General features: G+C 45.6%; 1 protein-coding gene across 3 annotated transcripts in view; it reads right to left on the reverse strand.

The window, feature by feature from the left end:
* Positions 1–19,168: 19,168 nt before the first annotated feature.
* Positions 19,169–24,606, reverse strand: part of LOC123021402 (cytosolic 5'-nucleotidase 1A-like) — a 14,686-nt gene continuing 9,248 nt past the window's right edge. For all 3 annotated transcript variants that reach the window (XM_044426124.1, XM_044426123.1, XM_044426125.1), the window contains exons 5-7: positions 23,858–23,980; positions 22,873–23,051; positions 19,169–20,318 (exon numbers count right to left, since the gene is read on the reverse strand). In XM_044426124.1, the coding sequence (XP_044282059.1) occupies positions 19,983–20,318; positions 22,873–23,051; positions 23,858–23,980 (638 nt within the window). In that variant the 3' untranslated portion in view covers positions 19,169–19,982. The remainder of the gene's footprint in view (positions 20,319–22,872; positions 23,052–23,857; positions 23,981–24,606) is intronic.

Genomic DNA, 24,606 nt, shown 5'->3' on the forward strand with positions numbered 1-24,606 from the left:
ATTATTGATTTGTATACCCAGGTGCACAGTCCACTTAACAAACTGCGGAGAGTGCAACAATTCAAGGAAATGTAGACATGTAAGAGATTTTTTCAAAAGAAAAACCAAGGATGTATCTGGACTACGTTTCAAAACCATGGATAGCTCCCCTAAAGTTTAGGCTGAAGCCAAGTGTGGCTACACCACCTGCTGGCACTGAAGCCACTGGCCTTCACTGACTGGGGTGCCATTTTGCTGCTGGGAGGGCCAGAAAGGGATGCTGTGGAATGTCAGGAGTGGATCAGGGCAACCTTGGGTACCCAGGACCCCAAAACCTACGTCTCTTCTCTACCTACCCCCAAAAAAGAGCCCTCAGCTATGCTAGTCCTGGATCCTCTGTAGTTAATTTCCTCCTCCTGGAGTTAAATGTAGCCAGGGTGGGGCAGGGGGAAGAGATGCAAACAAGAAAAAAATAAGCTGCTCCCCCAAACCTCCTGCACTGACCTCGGCAATCTGGCGTTGCACCAGATGTGGTTACTGCTCCCTCCACTTTCTATGCAGTAGTTTTACTTTGCCCAAGTAATTAACCTAAGACAACTTTCTACACACATTTTTGTTTCCTAATCATACCACTACCAGCAATGTATTTCACAAGACTGAAATTGCAGCAAAAGAAAAAAACGTTTCAACACACTGCCCTAATAAGAGTACATCTGTGTTATATTTTTAATTATGTACATAGCACTCAAGAAAATGGGTCTGACAGGTCCCTACCCTGAAGGGCTTGCAATCTAAAAACAGATACAGCAAACAAAAAAAAAATTTTGCAAGCCACCTTACAAAGACAGGCTATACATTCTAAAACAAACAGCTTTTCCCTTGTATTGCTACATGCAAGTGGGTTTGCAACAGAGAGAGAGAGAACATATTACATCTTTGGTAATAGATGTGCAACAATTACCTCTATTACAAAAATGAATCTGATAGGAATGGGCAAACTTTTTGTGTTAGGACCAGCAACTCAGCAGGCCCATTGCAACTCTATGTGAGGTCAGAGTTCAGAAGAACCCCAGAAAATCAAGCAATGGTCATTGTAGTTCAATCATCTAATCATTTCAAGATTTATTTTCCACCCTTCTTCCATCATGGTACTGAATACAGCTACATGATACTTCCTGGGGGTCTCCCCTCTCGGCACTGACCAGATCCAGGCCTGCTTAGCTCAGCCAAGATGGCTGCCTCATGACCCTTCAGACCATGGCCAGTGTCTGTAAAGGAGAGTTATAAGCCATCTATCAGAATGGAGTCATGCCATTTTGTTTGTTTTGCAGAAGGAACTATGAGGCAGCCAGAGTTCTCCTTTGCATTTACTAAAACACACAACACAACAATACAACCTCTGTTCTTTTGTCTTGCAATAAGAACGTAAGAAAAGCCATGCCGCATCTGACCATTTAGTTCAGCACTCTGTATTCACGGTGGCAAACCAGCTGCCCTCAGGATTCATCAAGCGCGGTGGGTGCAAGGCCTCCTCCTGCCCAAGCTCCTCGGCAGCTGGTGTATGCAGGCAGGCCACTGCTGGTGAAGGAAGAAGCACATGGCCAGCAAGGCTAGTAGCCCCTGGTAGCCTCCCCCCTCATGCATCCAGATGAGCAGCCATCACCACTTCCCATCGTAGTGAATTCCATAGGTGAACTATACACTGTGTGAAGAAGGACTTCTTTTTTCATGGGGCTCATCATCTGCTCTCCTTTGGGGGGTACAGGACAGTGTTTTGACAAGCTGATTTAACACGTGTTCACTGATTAGCCAGGAGTAGAGAAATGATCTGCACTGGCAAAGTCATATCTGAAAGAATGTTTCCATCCATCTAAGCCTACTCAGCCCCTGAGATCATCATCAGAGGTCCTGCTCCGGGAGCTGTCTCTAAAGGAAGCGAGGAGGATGCCAAGCCAGGGCCGGGCCTTCTCAGTTGTGGCACCCTGTCTATGGAATCCAGTTCCCAGGGATATTTGCCAAGCACTGACCTATACACATTCCACTGCCAGACCAAGGCATTTCTGTTCAAGGAGCCTTTTAATTGTTGATGATTTTAATTGGAATTTAATTTGAATTAGTATTTTGAGGTAAATTTTTGTAATCTTAATTGTGATGTTTAAGATTTTTGCAACCTGTTGTTAAACTATTACTTGATGTTCCTGCTATGAGAGTGACATTACTTTATTTTTATTATTTATTGATATTGTGATTTTAATTATTTATGTATGAAGTTTGATGTTGTTGGTTTTCATTCTGTAAACTGTCCAGAGAGGCATGTGGCTACAAAAGATGGTATATAAAAGTGCTAAACAAACAAACAAACAAACAAACAAATGCTGTGTAAAGACTCCTGCAGAGTGCTTTGCTTCCTCCAGTTCTCAAATTCTTTTTCTTTCTGTTACATATTTTTGTTATTTATTCAAATTCCATTTGAATATTTGACAGTGTGTCTGCTAGTGCCTTCCATCCATTATGCCTTTCCCTGGAGAGGCAGTGCATCACCTCACCTCACCTCACCTCACCTCACCTCACCTCACCTCACCTCACCTCACCCTGCCCCACCAATTGTCCAGAGGAAGTCTGTCGTGGTGCCCTTCTATCCTCCATACTCTTCTTTTTCTAGCCAGCCAAGAGGCTACACTAGACCCCACTTGTTGGACTCAAGTGCTGTTTGACTGCACTTCTCCCCACCCTCCTTCCTATCCTTAATTCTGGGAGAAGTAACAAGGTGTGGGGGGCTTTGGGGGCTGCATGAAGCTAGTGGGATGCACTCCTCCAGAAGTGCCTCCCAGGGACAGCCTGAGAGCCAGGGATTTTGGCAACAATCCTGTGCGCATTGACCTATGAGTGAGTCTCACTGAGCCCACTGGTAGCTACTTCTCAGCAAGCATGCCTGGGAGTGCGCTGTTCACACAATCATGACTACATCGAATGGCAAGGGCCCTGTGCTCCCAAGCAGACTTCAGAACTACTAATGTTACCAGAACCATTTGAGATAAATGTTGGCACCAAAATAAAACAAGCCCATTGTTGATTATTTTGTCCATCTTCTAGTTTTGTATGCTGCTGGCCAGCATTCATTTCTTTCCTTCTTCTTTAATGAATGACCTGGTTTGTTCTCCTTGTGGCTCCATAGTCCCCACTCACCCTGGAGACTTTCTTCTTCTGCCTTTATATTCCATTATGCCAGCACAAGATGGTGCTTTGGTATACTGGAACTGTGGAAATACACGAGCTTTCCATAGTGCCATTTCCAAATATTAGCACACTCTCCTTGCTCTAAAAAGATTCACAGAAAGAGTTGACAAGCACAGGAAAGGCTCTCAAGGAAGATGATATCGTATAAAGTGCCTGCAAACCACTGTGACTGAGGAATCAGAAGCACACAATAAACCCAGCCTTGTGTTGAAAGGCTCTAGACAGAAGAACTTCTGGTTTGCTCTTCTAGCACAGTGATGGTTCAGAGCTTTGATGCAGATGTTATTTCTGTGTGAAAGGAATTGTTTCACAAGGTTTTGTGCTCATATCCTGGAGTGTTCCTGAAAAAATGAGACCAACAAAGGTTTCACATCATTTCCAGATCGAAAACACCAGGTGGATTTCAGTCAGGAAAATCTGAGGTCCTTGAGAGGTTGGGATAAAGATACCTGCCCTGCAATCATAGAATAGTATTGCTGGAAGGGGCCATGAATTGCCGCAGGGTCCAACTTCCTGCAGTTGTAGGACATCAAGTTGCATCAACCCATGTATTAAAAAAAACAAAACCAAGAAACTGAGAGATAATTGATAAACTTATCATTGTAAGTATCAACACAGGCTCCACAATCCAACACAGGCTTAAGAATACTTAAGCATGTTGAAATCAATGTGTTTAAGAGCACTACAGTGTTGTATTCATTACGTGGGAGTACATTACCTTGGGAAGGCTGGTGACACATACAACACTGGAGCTCCTTATCCATTGCAGCTTTTATTTTATGCTTTACAGGTGCTGAACTCCATCCCTACAATATGTTCACCATCTTGGAGCATAATGGATAGTTCTCATAAAGCTCTATATAAAAGCTGTGATGCACAGGGGGCTGTATGGACATAGATGTACCAGCCTTCCCTCGAATTCCCTTGAATTCAATGGGAATAACTTCTTTGCATAGGATAGGACTGTTAACTCTGCACTGAATCACAGCGGTGCATAATTACTGAGCCAGGGACTAATTAACAGCTTCATTAATAAAAAGCCTTGCTCCTGCATGAACAAAGGCTGGTATTTATTTATTTTTATATATATATATATATATATATATATATATATATATATAAAAGAATTGAATATGTCCAGCCTTTCCCACCCTGTTCCCCCCTAGATATTTTGAACTTCAAGTCTCATCAGGCTCAGCCAGCATGGCCAATGCTGAGAGCTGTTGGGGAAGGCTGAATTATACTTCAGTCATGAGGTTAACCAAAGAATCCCTAATGGAATGAATGTGTGGATCACTCTGCTTAGTTGGACTAAAGCATGTGAATTCCCTTTCACAATTAGAGCAAATCAGTAATGAGAAAGACAAGTAAGGATCTAAACTTTCACAGAGCAGATTCTGTGGCTGGACGATAAAGACCTGCAAGTTTCCCTTCTCTGGGTGGTGCCGGCTGGCTTGCATCATGGCTGACTTGCACTTTCACATGATGCATTAATGTGAAAGAATCGAGTCTGAGAATACCTTTCCATGAGGAGAGTTATGAAGACTGGTGGGACGTGGCTGAAGAGGCACCACGTGTGGCCCAGCCACAGGACCCAGCAGTGGCAATCGTGGGAGTGGGCTCATCTCCATCTAGCATGCTCATTGCTAGATTACAGCAGTATCACTGCCTGATGCTGCAACACCAGAGCACTGGCCCAGGAGTAATTTAGGGTGCAATCTTAGGCATAGAAAGGAAAATGCCCTACAGCTCCTGGCTTTCCCCAGCCAGCCTGGCTGGGAAATACTGGGAATGGTAAGACATTTGCTTTCTATCTAACTGTGCACAGGATTGTGCCCTTAATTAGTTCAGAATATAATTAGATTCTCAGTAAGGGCTCAAAGTAATGCCCAACTGTTAGGAGCATGCGTTCCTTTTCCTCCGAAGAGAAAATGCATCAGACAACAGAGAGTTCTTTTATTTTGAAACTTTATTGCAATAAAGGGGGGGGGGCAGAGGGTTTCCTGCCCCTTTCCAACTCCCAGAGCACATGTTCACATCTCGTATTTATGCCCTTTCCCTGTCCGCTTTTTCCCTCCTCCTCTCCCTCATTGGCCGAGGAACTGGGTGGTCACAGTCCTTCTGTCCATCCATTCCATGTTGCTTCCATACCTCTTCTTCCCTCCCACTTCATTTGTCCCATGTGCATTATAATGAGCTTATTTTCTATGCAGCGTGTGTTAGTTAATATTCATGAGGTCATTGAGCAAGGGTACTGCTATTTTGACTATGTGCCAATTCCCTCCTGCTATCTGAGCCCCCCCTCCCCATGGCTAAGGAATTTTCTTTGTTACATTTTCACTCTTCCTGTTTCCTTGTTTCTTTCATTCCTATCACCAACGAAACACAATAACGAGAATACATGGGCTACAAAAACTGACAACTGTGAAGAAAAGGGATTCATGATTAAAAAAAACCCCATCTGTCATTCTCCAGCCCAGGAGGTATTCCGATCACTTGGTACCTGAACCTTTAAAATGCAGTTGGCTGGGATTGAACCAGGGACCTTCTACATGCAAAGCACGTGCCCTACAACTAAGCAGCGGCTCACACATGAGTGAACCATTATACACATACAATCATAGAGAAAATGTCCATGTTGCTTCACACACAGTGGCCAGATTTATACGGCATGAGAAGCCATGGGGATTTCTTACCCTTGTTCTGTTGCTTTGTCCTGTCATGGGGTTTCTGCAGGGTACCCTGAATTTCCTGAAACCATGGAGAGAATCAGTGCTCTCTTCGCCAGTTTCCATGCTTCTCTGCAGCTTCTCCAGTGTCTGGATGCAGGAGCTCCATTATTTACCTCTGTCGGTTTGGAAACATGGCAGAGTCCTGTGAAAAAGTGGCCACATTCTGTTCTGTAGAATGAAATGTCTGCCTTTGGCTGCAGATGCTGAGAGATCAGAGTAGCAGCGGCTGGTTGGAGGACAGAGCCGTGCGTGCCTCCTCCCCTCTCGGCTCACCTGCTGCCTCAGGTGTGCTGGAGATCGCTGTCCCATCACCCGCACGAAGGCCAGATCCAGCTCTTCGTTTGGTGGGCTTTGATATCTGCCGTGACAGCAGCGGGCATCTTGGCTCAGCTTCGTCGTACAAGCCCTGCATCCATGGCTGCATTGCCTCTGTGCTTCTTCCCCATTTCTTGCTTCCTCCTCCTCCTCCTCATCTTGGGAAGCCTTACCGGACTAGAAACAATTGTGGCCTGTCACAACTGGAGCCCTGGCACGGAGTCAGTGTGAAATACCCTGCTTACGAGTTGGCATGACAAAGTGTGGGTGGTGCACGGAGGGGCTAGCCAGTGCAGGGTGCAACCATTTTCCGGTCATTTATCTCCCACTGTGGATGGAGCCTTCTGGGCAAATCTGGAGTCACCTTGTGTGTGGATATATTCTTCTCGTAGCTGGGAACATTGGCTTGGATGCTGCTCCCGAGGGCATGGCTTGCTTCATCCTTGCATTGAGCTGGAACGGCACTCATATCACCCAAATTCTCACTCCCAACCTGCAACCAGCAAAAAACCTGCCATTTGTGTAAATATATACAAAAGTACCCAGCAATGATGTGTGGGGTTGTCACTGGCACATGCTTTTGGCCACAGCCTTTTCCCTGCAGTCAGACTTAGCAAGCTCTTGACAGGTTCTGTATTTTGGAACTGTCTTAGTTCTTTGTAACCAGAAGTGCACCCTCCGAAGCCCTGATTCTGGCATGCTTTTCAGTTCGTGAGGTTTCTCGTCCTCCCTTGCAAGCTCTACTTGGTATCAGAGGCTGGCTCATGAAGGCACGACCGACATTGAATGGCTTCTGTAAGTTTTCCTCCTGCTGCCAGCGGACAAGCACATGAAACCTCGTACTGAATGGCCTTGCTGAGGTCCTGCCTGCCTGCTTTAACTGAGAAATTAGTCAACAAAATACTGGAAAATGACCTTGCCTAAGAAATACATAGAAGAAATACTTGGTGATATTGTGCAATGATGGTTCCTGAGCTGACCGAGGCAGCTCTTTTTGAGCGTCCCCTTCCAATAGAAGGCAGGGCGAGGGGGTGAGGATGGAGAAAAGAAATGGATATGTTCTTGAGGAAAATACCTTGTGCAAGATACAATTGGAACAGACTGCCACAAGATTTGATGATCACCTCTAGACTCCATGATGACTTTTGCAGCTCTCCTGCTGTTGAATTAGCTGTTGGGGTGGCAGCGGCAGAGCCAAAGACGTGGCATTTTGGTAATGAAATAAAGAGCGTGGGAAGCAACCCCCTTGTGTGCAAGCAGAATCATGCTGTCATGAAGTGGCGCGCATGCATATATGAACCCTTGACCCAGCTCCTTCCCATAGTGCAAGCAGACTGGCATTTTTGTCTATTGAAATAATCGCTTTTTACAACTGTTCTTGTCTTGCTTGTTGCTCAGTTTGCCTTCTGCTCGTCGCTGTGAGCCACGCTGATGCGCTGGTCTGTTCTCAAGTATGAATCAGTACATATGAACATGCATGAATACACACACACACACATATATTTGTGTGTGTGTGTGTATCTGTTCAGAACACAGGGTTTTGCATGCACACGCTCCTGCTTTCTCTTACATATATACACTAATGCTGAGTCAGAAATTTCTCCCACATTTTTTTTTCCAAAAAATTGCTTTTGAATACAAAACCACAGAAGAAGAAAATTTTGGAGAAAACTCTCCTGGGTTGGGGTTTGGTTTCTTGTGCTTACCTTGGTTAGAAGGTGGCTGAGGAATGTGTACCAATGTCCAGTGATTAGACAAGCTCAAAAATACCACAAAATAAATTATAAAATCAATATTAAAGTGAGAATGAGAATGAATAGTATTAACGGAAGAGGAAGAAAAACTTCAGGAACGGGGAGAGCAGATTTTGGCACAGTACCAGCTCTAACTCAGGAGCTCAGCTCAGCACCAGCCCTTCACACCCACATGGGGGGGGGTGCAAACTGGGGCCAGCCTTCAACACATGTGGTCCGACTGCTGCTTGCAGGGGCAGCTCCACCACCCTCCCCGCTACCAAAAAGAAGAAGTGCTGCCATAACACAACACTGGGCATCCCTACCTGTTTTTCTACCTGCTTCGGAAAAAGCAGGTTAGACTTTCCCTGTCCAGGTGGAGAATTTCCAGAGGCCGTTTGTGCAGAGCAGGAACACAGAGGGACACTGTGCCCTGGACGGTGGGTGAGGGGGCCTGGAGAATGGCCCATGGTTCCACTGCTTAACCTCAGCAGGTTGGCTGGCAGGGCTGCCTTAAAGGGAGAGGCTGCCTGGAAGCAGACTGCTCTGAGCCCACACTTCATGGGAAGAGTGGCAGACCTTTCTGTCCCACATTTGCTGTTCTCTGCACCCCTCCGGTCTTAGCCATTTCACCTCTGCCCTTCCCATCATACACATACGCAGATTTGGCAGAACTGCAGGAATCCATCGGAATCCACCGCTGCAAATGGCATAGCATGTAGCAAAGGGGGAAGTAAAACCGACCTCCAGGCCATGCATTTGCTCAACATACATCTCAGTTCCACATTGTTCAGCAGTGTCAGCGGCAGAGCAGTGGGGCGTCGTTCGCTACCTTCTGCAGAAGGGAGAACTCGGCAGAAGGCTGCCATTTTTAGTGGCAGCCCCAGGTTTATCCTAATGTGTACTTTTCTGCATAGTTTTGAATAGGACAGCCATGGATGCAGAGCAAGTGAGGTGCCAGGTATTCCTGCAGGCATACAGGAGATAAATGGATTGAACAGGGGCTCACCTTGAATTCTGTCTCATGTTAGCAGATGCCAGACCCATCCGGCCAGGTTGGACTGGGCACTCTTAATCAAAGAAATTGGTCATCTGGATCGTCGAAGAAGAAAGGGAGAAGCATTCTGCGCACATGAACGCACGTCGTCCTGCTGCTGGCACCCTCCCTGTCACTCTCTTCCCCCAGTTTTCAAAATAGGCTCAAGTTCCAGCCAAAAGTTAATAAAGCAAAAATTCCTTGGACAACATCAGTGCAGGCATCAGTGAGCATAAATATCTTTGGTGTACTGCCAAGCCCACACAGTGCTGCAAGTTTTTCTTTGTGATTTTCAAAATTTGTATCTGTCTGGAAATACAGCTGTCCCTGTTTGGCTCTGAACTGTGCATAGCCAGTTTATATATGCCCCCAATCTACAGCAATGGAAATTATATAAAAATGAAGTCAAATGAAGTCAAGAGGCTAGATATTAAAATACAATCCAATTGACAGTTACCATTTCCTTAAATGAAGAAAGAATATTTGACTTACAGTGACCACCAACAATTTGCCAAAAAAAATTTAAAAAGAGGAAAGAAGAGGACAGTAACTTCCATAATATTTGTCTATGACATCATTTAGTTGGAAACACACACACAAATAATTATTATGAATTATTATTACACACACACTAATTATTATGAATTTAATTGACATAGATTTTTGAGACTTGTTGATGGGCAACTTCCAGGTCCATCTCTTCCTTCTATTTTTTAAAATTAAACTGGGCTTGGGCTGGACAGCACTTCAAACAGAGAGCCGTTTCAAAAGAGGACCGTCTTCTGACAGCCCTTCAAATAGTGGGCTGTCCTTTACCAAAGATAACATGCAGCCACCCTAGCATTCTACCATAGTCCAGCCATTGTTTTCAGGATCTACCTGAGTTTTTGATGATAAGGGAATCCAATTTACTAGGCTTAATTAATCCCTCCAATGCACAGTTTCAAGGGCCAAAAATGGAAGTTCATGTACAAAGCAAACAGGGCAAAGAGCCAATAGCCAAATCAAGTAACTTCCTCAATATCTACTAATTTGTGCACTCACTGTAGAAAGCTGGGAATCTTCACTTCAAATGGTACATTTCTGGAAACTGGAAACATACAACCTGGAAACTATTTATTTTACCTGGAAATGCATCAGAAATGCACACTTCCCAGAATCTGTTGTATCTGATGTTGGTTCTATTCACAATAAATCAATTGAAATGAATGGGAGTTACGTTAGCCATTCATTCTAATGGGTCTACTCCAAGGGTTCAAAAAGCTATCACTACAAATCCTTGTCTGGCAACCACATAGGTGCAGAGCAACCTAGATCTTCAGAATCCTCTCACCCCTCATACTAGGGCCCAAATCCAATGATCTGGATTGACTGAAAATGAGAAGTAAACAAACAATTTGCTGGGCACAGTTTTAACATAATATCCACTTTGTCTTGGTTAGGATTAATATGGGAGACAACCCAATATAGCTTTGCAATCAACCATACAAAAGAGGACCAGATTTATTCACAGGGAGTTGTTAGTGGCACAACAACAACTCCTCAAAAGCATTGGGATTCTTCTCACCAATTAAAGGTGTGATATTGAATGTGCCAGAGAGGTCGGCCACCTTCCTCACAAGATAGAGAGGTGCAGGTAATAAGCCACCTGGGATTTCTAGGCAGAGCAGCGTTCTGCTAGTGTTGATTACGCGCAAAGGGAATGAGGCCTCAACTTGGTGGAATGTGTGCTTTGTATACAGAAAATCTCAGGTTTAATCCCTGCAGTCTCCAGCTAGGATGGAAAAATTTCTTCCTGAAACCCGGGGAGTCCCTGCTGGGCTAGATGGTCCCTCTCAGTATCAGACAGCTTCCTATGTTCACAAAAGGACTAGCAGAAAAAGGCTCTGATCTTAGTTACTTCGCTAGCCCAGATGTAACAAGGGGCTGGGATGGGAAGCGGAGAAACATGATGTTTAGCAGCTATGATTCAGCTTTCCCATTGAAGCTCCTGCTCTATAAAGAGCCATACCTTCTGGCTGTAGATTTGCCAGCAAGACGTCCATCAAGATCTGGGCAGGAGGTCCTTCTAAAAGAGCCGTCCCTTAAGGAGATAAAGGGGACAGTAAATAGAAGGGCCTTTTCAGTGGCTGCCGCTCAACTATGGAACAGGTTCCCCAGAGAAATTCGCCTGGTGCCAACCTTTTCATTTTGGCGCCAGGCAAAGAAATTTCCTTTGTCTGAATACTTCCAAGGACAGTCTTAAATTGTTGTGTATTTTTGACAGCTGTTGTTCTGCTTACTGGTATAATTATGACATCTGTCTTTAATTTTTTATTGTGATTTTCATTGCTTTTATTGTTGGTTTTAGTATTTTATTGTGAGATGCCTAGAGAATCCATATGGATTCGTGGGCAACATACAAATCTAAATATAAATAAATAAATAAAGTCTGTGCAGCAGCCTTGGAAAATGGCTTACCCACACAGCAGAATAATCCTCAAATAAGATGCATTCAAGGGGAAGTCCATCCTACTGTTTCCCTCCAGCCATTGTGCCACCTTTCTTTCCCTTGCCAGGATGCTGACACTCTGCTTGCTCATCTGGACCGCCATCCCTCATCCAGCAAAGGACAGATTTCGTCCATCTCCTCCCTCTGGTCTTCACATTGGCTACTGATGCATGTTTGCCTCTGTGTGTGTGTGTGGGTGTGTGTGTTGGATGGAGTGGAGAATTAGCTTTTACCAATGGGGCACAAAGGAAGGGAACTTGCATGGCTTTTGTTCTGATTTTGGCCAGCTGGCTAAAAGATTACAAAGCAAACATGCAAGCATAATTGACCAATATAACATGTTTTGGTTGCAAGTTGAAAATCATTCTCTCTCTCTCTCTCTCTCTCATCTTTCTCTCTCTCTCACACACACACACACACACACACACACACACACAGCCCTTTCCAATCTGTAATGACTTCATAAGCAGCCCTGGCTCCTCAGCATTCTCCTTCGGGCACGGTGCCCAGCTGGCGTACATCAACACAGCTTCGGTAAGCCCAGTCAAGCTCCTTCAGTGACATCTGCTGGGGAGCTATCCTTGTACTTGGAAACAGTTCAGTGCTGCTTTGGTCTTGGTTAGCTTCCCAGGCTTGTCAGGCAGCTGGATAATAAGGCCTCAGAAACACAAGGAAACAGCTTTGGCCAGGGAACTCACGGTTTTGCTCTGAAGTGCATTACCGCCCATCTGTGTCCTGACCAGTGGCCGGCAACCTCAGCAGGCTCACCAGCGTCCGCTCAGGAAGCGTGAAATTGAATTCACGCCACAGTGAGTGCTGCTTGTCCAATGCAGGAGTGTTTGGCCAAGGAGAAATTCTGTCCAGTTCTGGGGAAAAGTGAGCCCTGGCGTGACCACGTCCTGCAAGACTGCCCTGAAGACAGGAAGGGGAAGCCTGAACCCCAAATGCTTTGAGCAGGCGAACCGTCTGCACATTTGAGAAGTTGCCCTGGGCACCACCACAAAAGGTCGTCTGCAGCAAGGACTGAATACTGGGCAGAGGCAATGCACTGAAATGCTCTTTTAAACCCCACATTTTCCAGCAGCAGCAGGAATTCCTTTCACATCAATCCCAGCTGCTGCTAAGAAACCATTTTTAAAAGCCTGTGGCTAGGGCACCTGGACAGGGACCGAGAAAGAGGCCTTTGCTTACCCCGGGGTCTGAGTGCCAGATTAGGACGGGGAAACGAGGTTCAAAGTTCGCTCATTGGGTGTGCTCAGGCCAGTTGCTCTCTTTGGCCTAACCTACCTCACAAAGTTGTGGGGAGGAAAAATATGGGGGAGAGTTATGAATGCCATCTAGAGATCCTTGAAGGAACGAAAGCTATACATGCAACAACTGATATTCTTGCAGTCAGTTCTTACTCCCAGTAAAGCAACCAAAGAAGACGATGCCCGTTGCTTCAGCCATCCTTTTCCTAGCCAGTATCCAGCTATGGATCTTTGCTTGAAAGCACTTGATTGTTTCTTCTTCAGTAATTAAACATCTGAATACGTGTTTGTCCAGGGTGATCGAGGTAGCCTAAGAGCTGTGGCTGAGTGCTTCCCCCTACCCATCATGCCTCTGGGTCATCTCACCGTACCCTTTCCATCTGCAAGTGCTACATTTCAGCACCACTTTGCCTTGGCTAATCCCCATTTACTCAGATATTTGACGGAGTCAGCCATTAATATCCTCAGGAAAGCCTTGGGAATAGGGCTTAATTTTTGTTAAAAAAAAAAAAAGTTAATTTCATGCTGTTATGCAGTAGGTTGCTTCTAATTCTTGCTTTCAGCTCCAGCCCAACTAAAAGGTGAGGCTGGTGGGGGAACTTACAATATCTCTATCTCTGCAAAATTAGAAAGGTCAACTTTCTGAGTCAACATGGTTGTTGGTTATAGTAAAGAAAACCTTGTTTGTGCCTAGCCTGCACGGAGTATGGTCACAAGGCTCTGGCTGAAAAGTGTGGGAAGAAAGGCATGTGGCATGCAGTAAATATCAACAGAAAAAGACTATTTGAATAAAACAGCCCACGCCTATGTGAATTCTTATTTGTGATGGCTAATTCACAAATAATATTCTTGTCTGCCTTGGCTGACTTGGGAAGAAGCAATACTTGTGTGAATGTTTGAATGCTTCTCCTCATCCTAGAGGATGGCAAGGAAAAGCATTTCAGCCAAAATGCCTCCCTGATGTTCTGGCTTTCTGCGTCCAGCGATGAAGGCTCCGTTACAGGATATCCCCGCCTGCAATCTAAAATGCAACACAAGGACTGTACTTTCTGTACTTGTTTGAGCTGGGTTTCAGCCACAGGCCCTTGGAGAAAGTCACACAGGCTGGCTTCCCTGTTGATGTGGTGATTGTGTCAGGATGCAACTCTCAATGGCAGCTTCCACTTCACCCAGGCTGTGTCTCACTGGATGGGGAGATGCCAGGAGTGCTGGATCTGGGTGGGGAACCACTGAATCGAGAGGCAGCAGCTCGTGTGATGCCAGGGCACGCTCTGGGCTCCGCTGATCCAGGGTGGCTGCAGAATCTTCCTGGAAGGAAGGGCTTCCTCAGATCTGGTGCAGAGTGTACAGACTTGGTTGTTCTCAAGTCCCGATTCTGGATTGCTCCTCAGGGGCTTTTCTTGTTTCTCTACTGTTGTTGTGAGCTGAGTACTCCCTCCCAGCAGTAACAGATTCACCAGCGCTTCTTGCCAAATGTCTTTATTTTACTTGTAAGTCTCTGAACATACACAAAGTGAAATGTTGAACCCTCTCTGGTCCCCTTCACCCGAAGTTTTCATTATGAAGCCTTCTGGGCTGTCCTTGCAGGGAGAAGCACTGTGGAACCAGGCATGCCTTCGCTTCTTCCTCCGAGATCCCAATTCGGCCACCCTATGACTGGATTATTGGGGCCACCTCCTCAGGAGCCTGGAGTTCCCATCCAATAGACTCCCCATCTCTAGCTCTCCCCCCCCCCCCCGGATGCTGTTGCTCTTCCTCGTCCCCATGGGCAGGTTGAGTGGGTCCCTCGGCTGCCTTGAACTACTCTCTTCCCCTGCAGACCAGGGGCCTTGGACTGCGGCTGGAGCTGTGTCCATTTCAACAACCATCTTGTTATCAGAGCCCGAGCTCTCAGCCCTGCCGGGGTTGGCCAAGTCCCCTTCATACAGCTCATTCTCAGAATCTGTGCCCTCAGTCCAGCCAAAATGGTCAGCTTCTCCTGCATGCCTGGGAAACTTGCCAGAACACGCACGCATGACAACTGGTAAATACAAATTGACTACAGTAATAACAGCAATAATTGCTTTATCTGTTTCCTTCCTTCAAGGATCTCAAGATCACATACATAATCCTTTCCCATGTTTTGCTTCTCAAGAACTCTCTGAGGAAGGTTAGGCCAAAAGGTAGCAATGGGCCCAGTCTCACTGAATGGGCCAAACAGCTGAGCAGAACTTCTCACCCTGGTCTCCCCTGTCCTAGTCTGCCATTCTGCCGCCTCCTTTGTCCTCTGGCTCTGATGTACTCTTTGGTCCCGTTTCTGGACTTGTTCCAAGGCTTCTCAAACTGCTGCTCAGAATGTGGCCTCGGCGGCAGACTCCACATGACCACTTACTCCTGTGTATAATTCCTGTCTTCAATGATGACTTCTAGCTCCGGAAGGAGAAATTCACAAAATTAGTCTATAAACTGGGATGGCTGAATTGCAGCACTCCAGATGTTTTGCTCTATCATTCCCATGATCCCTTGTTGGCTAGGGCTGACAGAGGTTGTAGTAAACAAAATCTGCAGGGCCATAAGCTTTCCACTTTGATAGATATCGTATCAACAGTAAGTAACACAGGCTATGTGTTACTTACTCTTTTTTTTAGAATGTTTTATTAAAGTTATAAACTAATACTAAAAACATCAATTCTCACATACATCGGATTTACTGGGTCAACCCCCTACTACATATTTTTTTAATATTCTATAATTATATTCAAATCAGTTTATAACAACTTGAAAACATCTCTAAATTTATGCCAGGTCCGGTTTCTCCAGCCAATTATAGAAAAAATCCCAAGTTTGATAGAAGTCAGTGTCTTCTTTCTCCTTCAATGATAAAGTCAATCCATCCATTTCTGCGCAGTCCAGAATCTCTCTTAAAATCAGTTCATCAGTGGGTAGTTCCTCACTTTTCCAGTATTGAGCAAATCCAATCCTCGCTGCAGTGATTAAGTGTAACATCAAATACTTTTCCTGTCTGTTAGTATCTTCCGGTATGATGCCTAACAAGAAAACTTCAGGTTTAAAATCTAAGGGTTTTTGTAGTATTTCCTCCAGCCATTTATAGGCTATGTGTTACTCACTGTTGTAAGTAATTCCCGGCTATGGAATACACTCTCTAGAGAGGTCCACCTGGTGCTGTCATTATATGCTTTTCAGTGCCAGGTCAAGAGCTTTTTATTCACGCAATATTTTAATGTTAATAGACTTTAATTATGATTATAATTAATTATTTTAATCTGTTCAATTTATTTTAATAATTAATTTTATTTAGTTCAGTCATAGGATATCTAGTTTAGTATTGTTTGGGGTGTGTATGTTATTTATATCGCTATATTTATAGATTTTGCTGTGAGCCATCCAGAGACGAAAGTGATTGGACGGGCTAGAAATATCCCAAATAAAAATAAATAAATAAAATAACACAGTGCCCTTTAATGAGGATATTATGTAAAGGACTACAGCACCCATGAGCCAGTGATGAGGGATGATAGGAGGTGCAACCCAGCAACAAGAGAGGCAGGGGGACACCCTCCCTATCCCTGTCATCTGCAATATTTTAAACTAGCTTATTATTCTGTACTTCTCAATATAACATTCATCTGCGCCCTCTGCCCTGTAAGCACGGAAAACCCCCGTGTGCTAATGGCAAGCCCGTGAGCGTGGCAACTGCAGCTGAGAGTTATGTGCTGCCCTCTAGTGGGCACTCTGGGACATTCCACAGATCGGACAGCTTTTTGATGCCATATTCTAGCAGCTTGTTGTTCGTTTCCAAGGTAGAATTTCTGGCAGAATAAAGCCCGCTAAGGCATCGGATGCAACAGTTAAGGCCCAAATGTCGCCCCCTGACTACCCCAGTGGGACGCTGAAAGCACCGGTGAGGCTCACACTCTTACAATCGCCTCCCGGGACGTCTGCTTGGGCCCTGCGCTTGCTGTTAGCAGGCTTAATAGAATTCCTGCTGGCTGGTACTTGGCCTTAGGGAAGTCAGTGGAGACATCTCCCATTTTCCTTTTAGCCCCACTGTGGGAGGAGGGTGAATTTCAAGGAAAAACAGGAATTGGGTGTGCAGGAGAGAAGGCGGCATCCACCCTTCCTGAGGAATCCCAGTCAGGGCCGTGCACACTTATGCAGCAGAAAATGAAACTACCAGGTTTAGCTGCACACTGTGCAATTAAAGCCACATGTACGTTGGCCCTCCAGATCTTCATTATGTTTGTATCTATAACTCTGTACCATTTTTTAAAGAAAGCAACACAAAACCAAAATACACACTATCAAAAACTTGGAGCAGCTACCAAAATGGGATGAAGCCATCATCTCACCTTGAGAGAGAATGCAGATGCTTCTACTTTAGTCTGCAATTACAAAAGAGACCTGCTCTGCTCTTGCTCAATATAGAATAATGATACATCACCACCTTCACATGATCCACCTCCTGTCTTTTCCTTGCATTTTTTGTCTCTTCTGGAAGCCCAACTTTGGGGGAAAGAAGAGACCAGTAGCCCAGTCCCCACAGGTGTAGACTGCTTTAGCACCATGCCCCACCCTTTTCAACAGGTGTGATATCAGCCAGATGTCCTGCATAGCTTCCCTATTACCTTTCCAATCAGCACATTTTAGCCCAGTATTTTTAAATGTCTTTTTAATTTCGGCTTTTTAAAAAACCTACATATAATCAAGTATTAAGACAAATAAAAAACATTTTGAATAAAAAGCTCTGAAACAAATAAGCATTTTGGTACAATTCAAAACAAAATGCAAAAGTAAACTAACAGGTTCAATTTTCTCAAAGTGCTAATGCTGCTGCAGCTCCAGGACCTAAGTGGCAAGCAAGCATCTTTGCCCAGAACGCCAGGGCCAGGGTGATGGAGGCGGGAGGAGAAGAGAGGCTTGCTCAGGCCGGGGCTGGGCACTCTGCAGGGCCAGAGGCCAAAGCAGAGTTGGGTGCAAGCCTGGGCCAGATCCTGGCAAAGGCATGGCAGGGGCGGAGGCACCTGGAAGGCAGCTGCTGAATCCGGAGTGCAAAACAGCCACTGCAGTGCTGTGACTCATGATGCTGAGGCAAAGCTAAGCAGGAATAAACCACCCAATAGCCGGAGCTCACTGGGCGGTTGGCAACAACATAGATCCTCCGGTGGCTTCCAGCTGCTTTGCATGACTGGACTGGCCCTAATCCTGCAGCATCTACAGGCCCAACATTAATCCTACAGGTATTTCTCTATCAGGCCTTTGGGGAAGCTGTATCATTTTGCAGATCCTGATCTCCTCTCCTTCCTCTTCTTTTTTCTTCACATCATTGAAGTGCCTGTATAACATAGGCACTATGGCACAGATTAAATTTGGAAGAATTGAAATTATTTTTAAAATGGCAAAAAGCAAAATTATAAATCCGAGACGCATCATGTTCTGGCAAACTATAAAGTTCTCACCTGCATGGCTATGCCGTGGACAGAACATGGTGAAATGCACACGTACCAGACCACTAAACTCCCTGAAGTGAGCCACGTTGCTCCTCGGGTACATAGCTTTACAGGGGAGCCCCCATTATTGGGTACTGCTCAGTGCCTACCTTGGTGGAAATATCCCATCATCTACCTCCAGCTCTTGCTCTTGCAAAGGCTTCTGCCTTGCTCATATGAATATATTCAGAACTAGGGAACAAAAGCTGTTCTCAAGAGATGTGGTACTTGGAGAACAGAGTTAATTTTACATGGCAATTGTGGACTGGAATCCTGAAGAATGGATTCCACCTGTAAACAAAGTCCAAGTGTCAATGCATGAGTACATTTGGCTAGGGATCACTTTTGCAGAAATAGTCATAAAACCTTTAAGGGAAGTCAATGGAGAATAAAAAGTTACAGCACAAGAACAAAAGAATTAATTATTCTATTTCAAGTGCAGGGTGAGCTTTCTGTTGCTCAGGTCTGTTGCTGTCACGTACCGTTAAGTCATTTCCAATTTATGGCAACCCTATGAATGAAAGAAAGTCCTCAGAATATCCTGTCCTTGACAATTCTGCTCAACTCTTGTAAATCCAAGGCTGTGTCTTCCTTTATGGAATCAATCTTTCTCATAGTTGGTCTTCCTCTCCTTCTGCCTTCAATTTTTCCAGCATGATTGTCTTCTCCAGTGAGTTTTGCTTTCTCATGAAATACAGCAGCCTCAGTTTTGGCATTTTCGTTTCTAGGAAAGTTCTAGCTTGATCTAATCCATGACCTACTTGTTCATCTTTCTGTTGCTTCAGAGTATTTGCAAACCCCTCCTCCAGCACCATGTTTTGCATACATCAATTTTCTTCCTGTCACCTTCCTTCACTGTTCAGCTTTCACACCCATACATAGTGATTGAGAATACAATAGTTTGGATGATCTTGGCCTTAGTCTCCAGTGAAATATCTTTAAACTTGACGATCTTTTCTTGTTCCTTCATGCCAGTCTTCCTAGTTTGTCTTGTTTGAATTTTTTGGCTCCTGTCTTCCCTTGAGTTGATGGTTGCTGTTCTGAGTGTGGATTGGACAGCTAAGAAGAAAAAATGCACCCTTGTCTGGCACCTTTGCCTATAGAAAACCATTCTGTTTCACCATATTCTGTCCCAGCAGTAGCTTCTGGTCCCGGATACAGGTTATACGTACATCAGGATGATTAAGTATGCAGCACACCCAGTTTATTTTAGGCCCACCCATAGTTTCTCCTGATCCACATAGTCAAAGGCTTTGTTATAGTCTATGAAGCACAGTTTGATCCTTGGTGTGCTCCAGAAGCTAACATAACTTCTTCCTTTTAGGAGTCGAGCTTGAATGTCAGGCATTTCTCTATCCATACAGGATAAAATTCTTTGTTGCAACACCTTGAGCTTCACTTTGCATGTGTGGGAAATTAGTGCAACGGTCCTGTAGTCGCTGCATTCTTTGGCATCTCCTTTCCTGGGGACTGGAATGCATGTTGAACATTTCTAGCCTAGGGGCCACTGTTTTATTTTCCTTATTTGTTAGCGTATTTTTTTAGGATCTGGACTGATTCAGTCTTTGCAGCTTGCAATAGTTTAAAGGAGTCCCTTTTTTCTAATTGTACGAAGAGAGTGCATCTTATCCTCACATTAGCAGTGTTGTTCCCATTGTCCCAAAATGTGGTCCAGACGGATTCAGGAGCCAGAAATCCTGCCCAGCTGTCACTCCATCTCTTCCTACATCACAATATTGGGTTCCACGGACCCCTTATGGCAGTCACAAGGGACCAAGGCAGAGGGTATGCCAATATCCTGAGCCCCTTGGATGTTATGAAGACCATCATCAAAGAAGATATGGGGCTGGATCTTGGACAATATGGGCCCCTTTGGAGCTCCATCCATGAAGAAGGCTTCATCAATAGCCAGGCCCCATTCCCTGAGGGTTTTGATAGCCCGGGTGCCCATGTCACGGCCACTGCGGGCAGTTACCAAGTAGGTGCGGATGGGAGAATCCTCCTGGTCAAACTTTTTGCGCATTTTCCCAAGGCTCAGAGCAAATGCCTTCAATGGGCCCTGCAAGATATGATAGGCATGAGAGAGAGGGAGTCATTACATTGTTCCACAAAATGACTGGAGAACAAAACTTGGGAATGGGTTATTTCAGCCAAAGGGAGGAACTGGGGTTCTGTTACTCCAGAGGTGGGAAATTTGTGGCTGTCCAGCTGTTTCACTCACAACTCCCATCGGCCCTAGCCAGCAAAGCCAATGGTTGAGGGAGATGAGAGTTGTGTCCCTCCATACACTTTGGTCTACAAGCTCTGTATGCCTCATTACACACATGTCAACCAACCACAAGGGTAACCTTCCTTTATCTAAGCAGCTGCATTTGGCACTCATTGTGATTATGCATGCAGTTTTGGAAAGGTAAAACATTTTCCAAAGCCCCAACTCATTTTAAGCATAGGCTCTTTTCCTCAGAGGATATAAAAAGAGTTTCCTAGCTTGCTTTCTCACTTAAGTAAAAGGTGCCTGTCTGAATTTAGTACCCAGTAGATCACTGTGTAGTAGCTACACTGAGAGCTCTGCTTTGTAGAGAGACCAATGCTGCAAAGCCTGGCAGGGGAAACACATTCCTTGTCACTCTGAATTGTCAGGGAATGGTAGCGTTTTCAGGCTAAGCTGACATATGGGTGTGTGTCATCCAATGATTCGTAGCTGAACATGTGCATTACTGCTACTGGAAAGTGGTAGAGAGGAAAGATAAGAAAGTAGTTATCATGCTGTTGCCAGTAAATTAAGTGATGTGCATGCAAATGTTCTCAGGCTTCCCATAATGCAGTTCCACAAACCTGAGCATACCTTCCCTCCCACCCCTGGCCATGATGGGGGGAGAGTCAATAGATCTGTGTGGGATTGCAAAAAGATACGTCTGCAGGTATTAAACGCCTGGCTGGCCACAGACCATAAGGCTGGTAGACCACTTTGGTGGGTCACAGTGTCAGGTCAGGATCTGCAGCACAGTTCACTGTGGAAGCGCCTGCAGGACCAGGTGCGCAACTGCAGGTGCTTACAAGGAATGGGGCCTTTGGGATCATGCAGTGCAGCTGGAAGCTCTGGCTTTTCAGGGGACCGGACTGATCCGTCTTCCATTTTCTCCCATCAGCTCCTCCTGCTGCCCTTGCCTGCACCTGCCTTGCCAGGTACCTGTTCCTTGTTCTCTCTGACCTTGTCTTGCACGTATCTAACCATCATGTGCTGGCCCCTTTCCTCCTTCCTTCTGGGTTCAAAGTTAAGGCAACCCTTTGAAGTGCAGCCCTTTTATTGCAATTTAACAGACTGCAGAACAGTGTGAACCCCAAACAGACTTTTACCAAAGTTAAGGGAGAAGCATCTGCCCATGTAAAAAGTTGAATCGAGACTGGAATCTGTCCCTCCCTTTCAGTAAACCTTCTGACTCAGCCCTCTGGGCAGCACTAATAGCAAAGCCCCTGCAACGGCCCAGCTCCTTTCTCCCAATGCCTCCTCCTCGAGTGAAGGCCTGGGTCTCGGCCCAGCTCCTTTCTCCCAATGCCTCCTCCTCGAGTGAAGGCCTGGGTCTCGGCCCAGCTCCTTTCTCCCAGTGCCTCCTCATTGAGTTAAGGACTGGGTCTCGCATCTGCTGCCCCTCCTCTCCTGAAGAGCCATCCATCCCTTCCAAAGCAGGCCTATTCTCATGCTCGGCCTGAGAAACTTCCCTAGGCAGCCTTGAAACTGCAAAGCCCTCAGCCACGCTTTGCCCCTGCTCCTTCTCCTCCTCCGCATCTCACGACGGAGCCCTGTCTGCAGTGGTGAGAGGTGGGCCCACTCTCACCTTGGCTGGAAAAGTGGCTGGTGCTGCTCTTCAGAAAGCTGGCTGGGTGTTCTTAAGGTCAGGCATTCTGGGAGGAGGACTGTCCCTTGAAAATGGCCACTGCCCAAGTGGGTTGTGGGAGAGGAGGGGTGGCAGCAAAGGAAGGGGTACAGAGGTGGCAATGGAAAGGGTAACAGACGTGTTCTCCTGCCCAGGAACTGGGAGAGCTTGCACAGGGGCAGGTCACTTCAGAGGGCAGAAGCTCTTCACACAGTGACCCTGAAGACCTCAGTACTTGTGCAGGTTCACGTTGTTGGAGCTGGGTGCTGGTCCTCATGGAAGCAGAGTGGAGTAGAGCTGGGAGGGGCCACAAGGCCATCAGGCCCAACCCCCTGCTCAGTGCAGGACACCAAGTTCAACCTCCTTCCATCCAAGAGTCAAATTCAATTTCAGAGGAGCTCTTTGGTGGCCACATTACCGTGTGTGTGTGTGTGTGTGTGTGTGTGTGTGTGTGTGTGTTGGGGACAAAAATGCCAGCGTACTTCCATTTAAACTTTTACTGGAAGCAACTAAGGCAAGGCGTTGTAAAAAGGGACAGCACAAAACCCGGGAGATCACTACCTGCTTGGGGGAAAGGGGTGGCGTCTGGGAGGGGGCATGGCCCACTGCGCAACCCAAGATTGGGCCTGCAGTGCTGAGTTCAACAGCCCTGGCCTAGAGAGAAATGAGTCTTGAAAGCAGAAGCTGCCCCATATCTGGGGTGCAGGCCTACTTTGCAGGAACTGTCAGCACGCCTACCTCTCCCATGGGCACAGCCTCCATGCTTTTCTCGTACTTCACGGCTCCTTCTAGCCCCTTCTCACGAAAGACACGGTCGGTCTCATCGGAAAAGAGGACAGAGTCACCATCGAAAACGACACGCAGCTGGGAGCTGGGCGTCTGAATCTCTTGCTGGAAGATGAGTGCTGCCGAAACGCCTGCACGGCAAACGCAGAATTCGTCAGAGACACGGGGCAGATGCAGCTTGGTATTGGCCCCAATTTAAATCTTCTTCCCCTCTGGAGCTTGAAGGGTTGAGGCAGATGTGCGGTTTGCACATTTGTATGAGCAACAGAAATGACTCATGGAACACTCTGTGGCCACACGACCTCTTTAGGGCAAACTAAAAAGCTTCTCTGCTACCAATGACAATGTTTCCTTGCATTGTTTTGCCTTCAGGAAAAGGTGGTGTGCAATGCACTCAGCTTTCTTGTCAGAGGAGAAAGGCAGAATGGCTTGAGGCCTGTCTTCGCCTCCCACCCACCTCCCACTCTGGCTGAATAAAAGGCAGGAGAGTAAACACGGATTCAGGCCGATGGCGACTCAGTAGAAACAGGTGAGGAGCACTGCATGAAATCGCTGTTCTTTGAAAAGGACAGCCTTGGCTGTTTCCTCAGGGCTGACCTTGCAGTCACTCACCTCACAAAATAGCAACTCCCAGCTGGAATACAGTATATCCAGGACCACCAGCTGCCCTTAGGATTTCTCCTTGGGAAACCATCTGGTAGACTAGAAACCCACTGAGAAAATTGCAAAGTTGGAGAGCAAGCCCTAAGAATGTTTTTCATCTGTTTATGTCATTATTTTGCACTTGGTAGTACACATATCAATGGAATTTGTGGCAGGAATAAGCAGGGACTGTGCTGGTATAAGCCATGCTAGGTATAAACCAGAGTGGTGGCAATACAATATATGACCAAGTATTTGAGCTAAAAATAATAATGAAGGAATGGAAGAAACAAACCTCTCTGAAGTGCATTGCACACATCTGTCATGTCCGCTGAGAGAAAAAGCTTCACGTTATGTGTTTTCAAGTACTGAGTTGAATCTTCATCACTGACAAAGCAGAACTTGGAGATCTCCAGACCTTAAAATCCAGAAATAAACAAACCAACCAAGGATTTGTGTTGAGGCTTGCAAGAAGAATGCAAACAGGATCAGACTATCTGATTTTCAGGGACAGACTGGTAAATAATTGAGATTTTTCAACTCAAACTGGCCCACTCTGTTCCCCAAATGGCTTCTCCCTGCCTTCACATGGACAAAGGAGGAAATCCATTTGGATGAATGAAGAGAGAATAGCAGGTGGTGAAACGGTGACGCATGCTCAATTCCAAATATCTTTCAGACACAATGATATGATTTTATTTTTAACCTTTTTCACAAATATATGCTTCGCCTTTTAAATATATATTTTCAGAAGGTCACAAATATAGCAATATCAACAGTTGTAAAAACCCATTAATATTTGTTTTAAACTTTCATAAGTAGCAGAGTTTAAAACAAATACACAGGTCCAATCATGAAAAGCCATCCAGAGTAATAAATATCCAGAACATACAGTGGTACCTTGGCTCACAAACTTAATCCATTGTAGGATTCTGGTCGTGACCCAAATTGGTCGTGAGCCAAGTCAAATTCCCCATAAGCTTCAATGTAAATAAGGTTAATCTGTTCTGTAACTTTTTTTTTTAATCACAAAAATTTGAAGCA

Source organism: Varanus komodoensis, unplaced genomic scaffold, assembly GCF_004798865.1.
Source record: "Varanus komodoensis strain SLA01 unplaced genomic scaffold, ASM479886v1 scaffold16, whole genome shotgun sequence".
Lineage (NCBI taxonomy): Eukaryota > Metazoa > Chordata > Lepidosauria > Squamata > Varanidae > Varanus > Varanus komodoensis.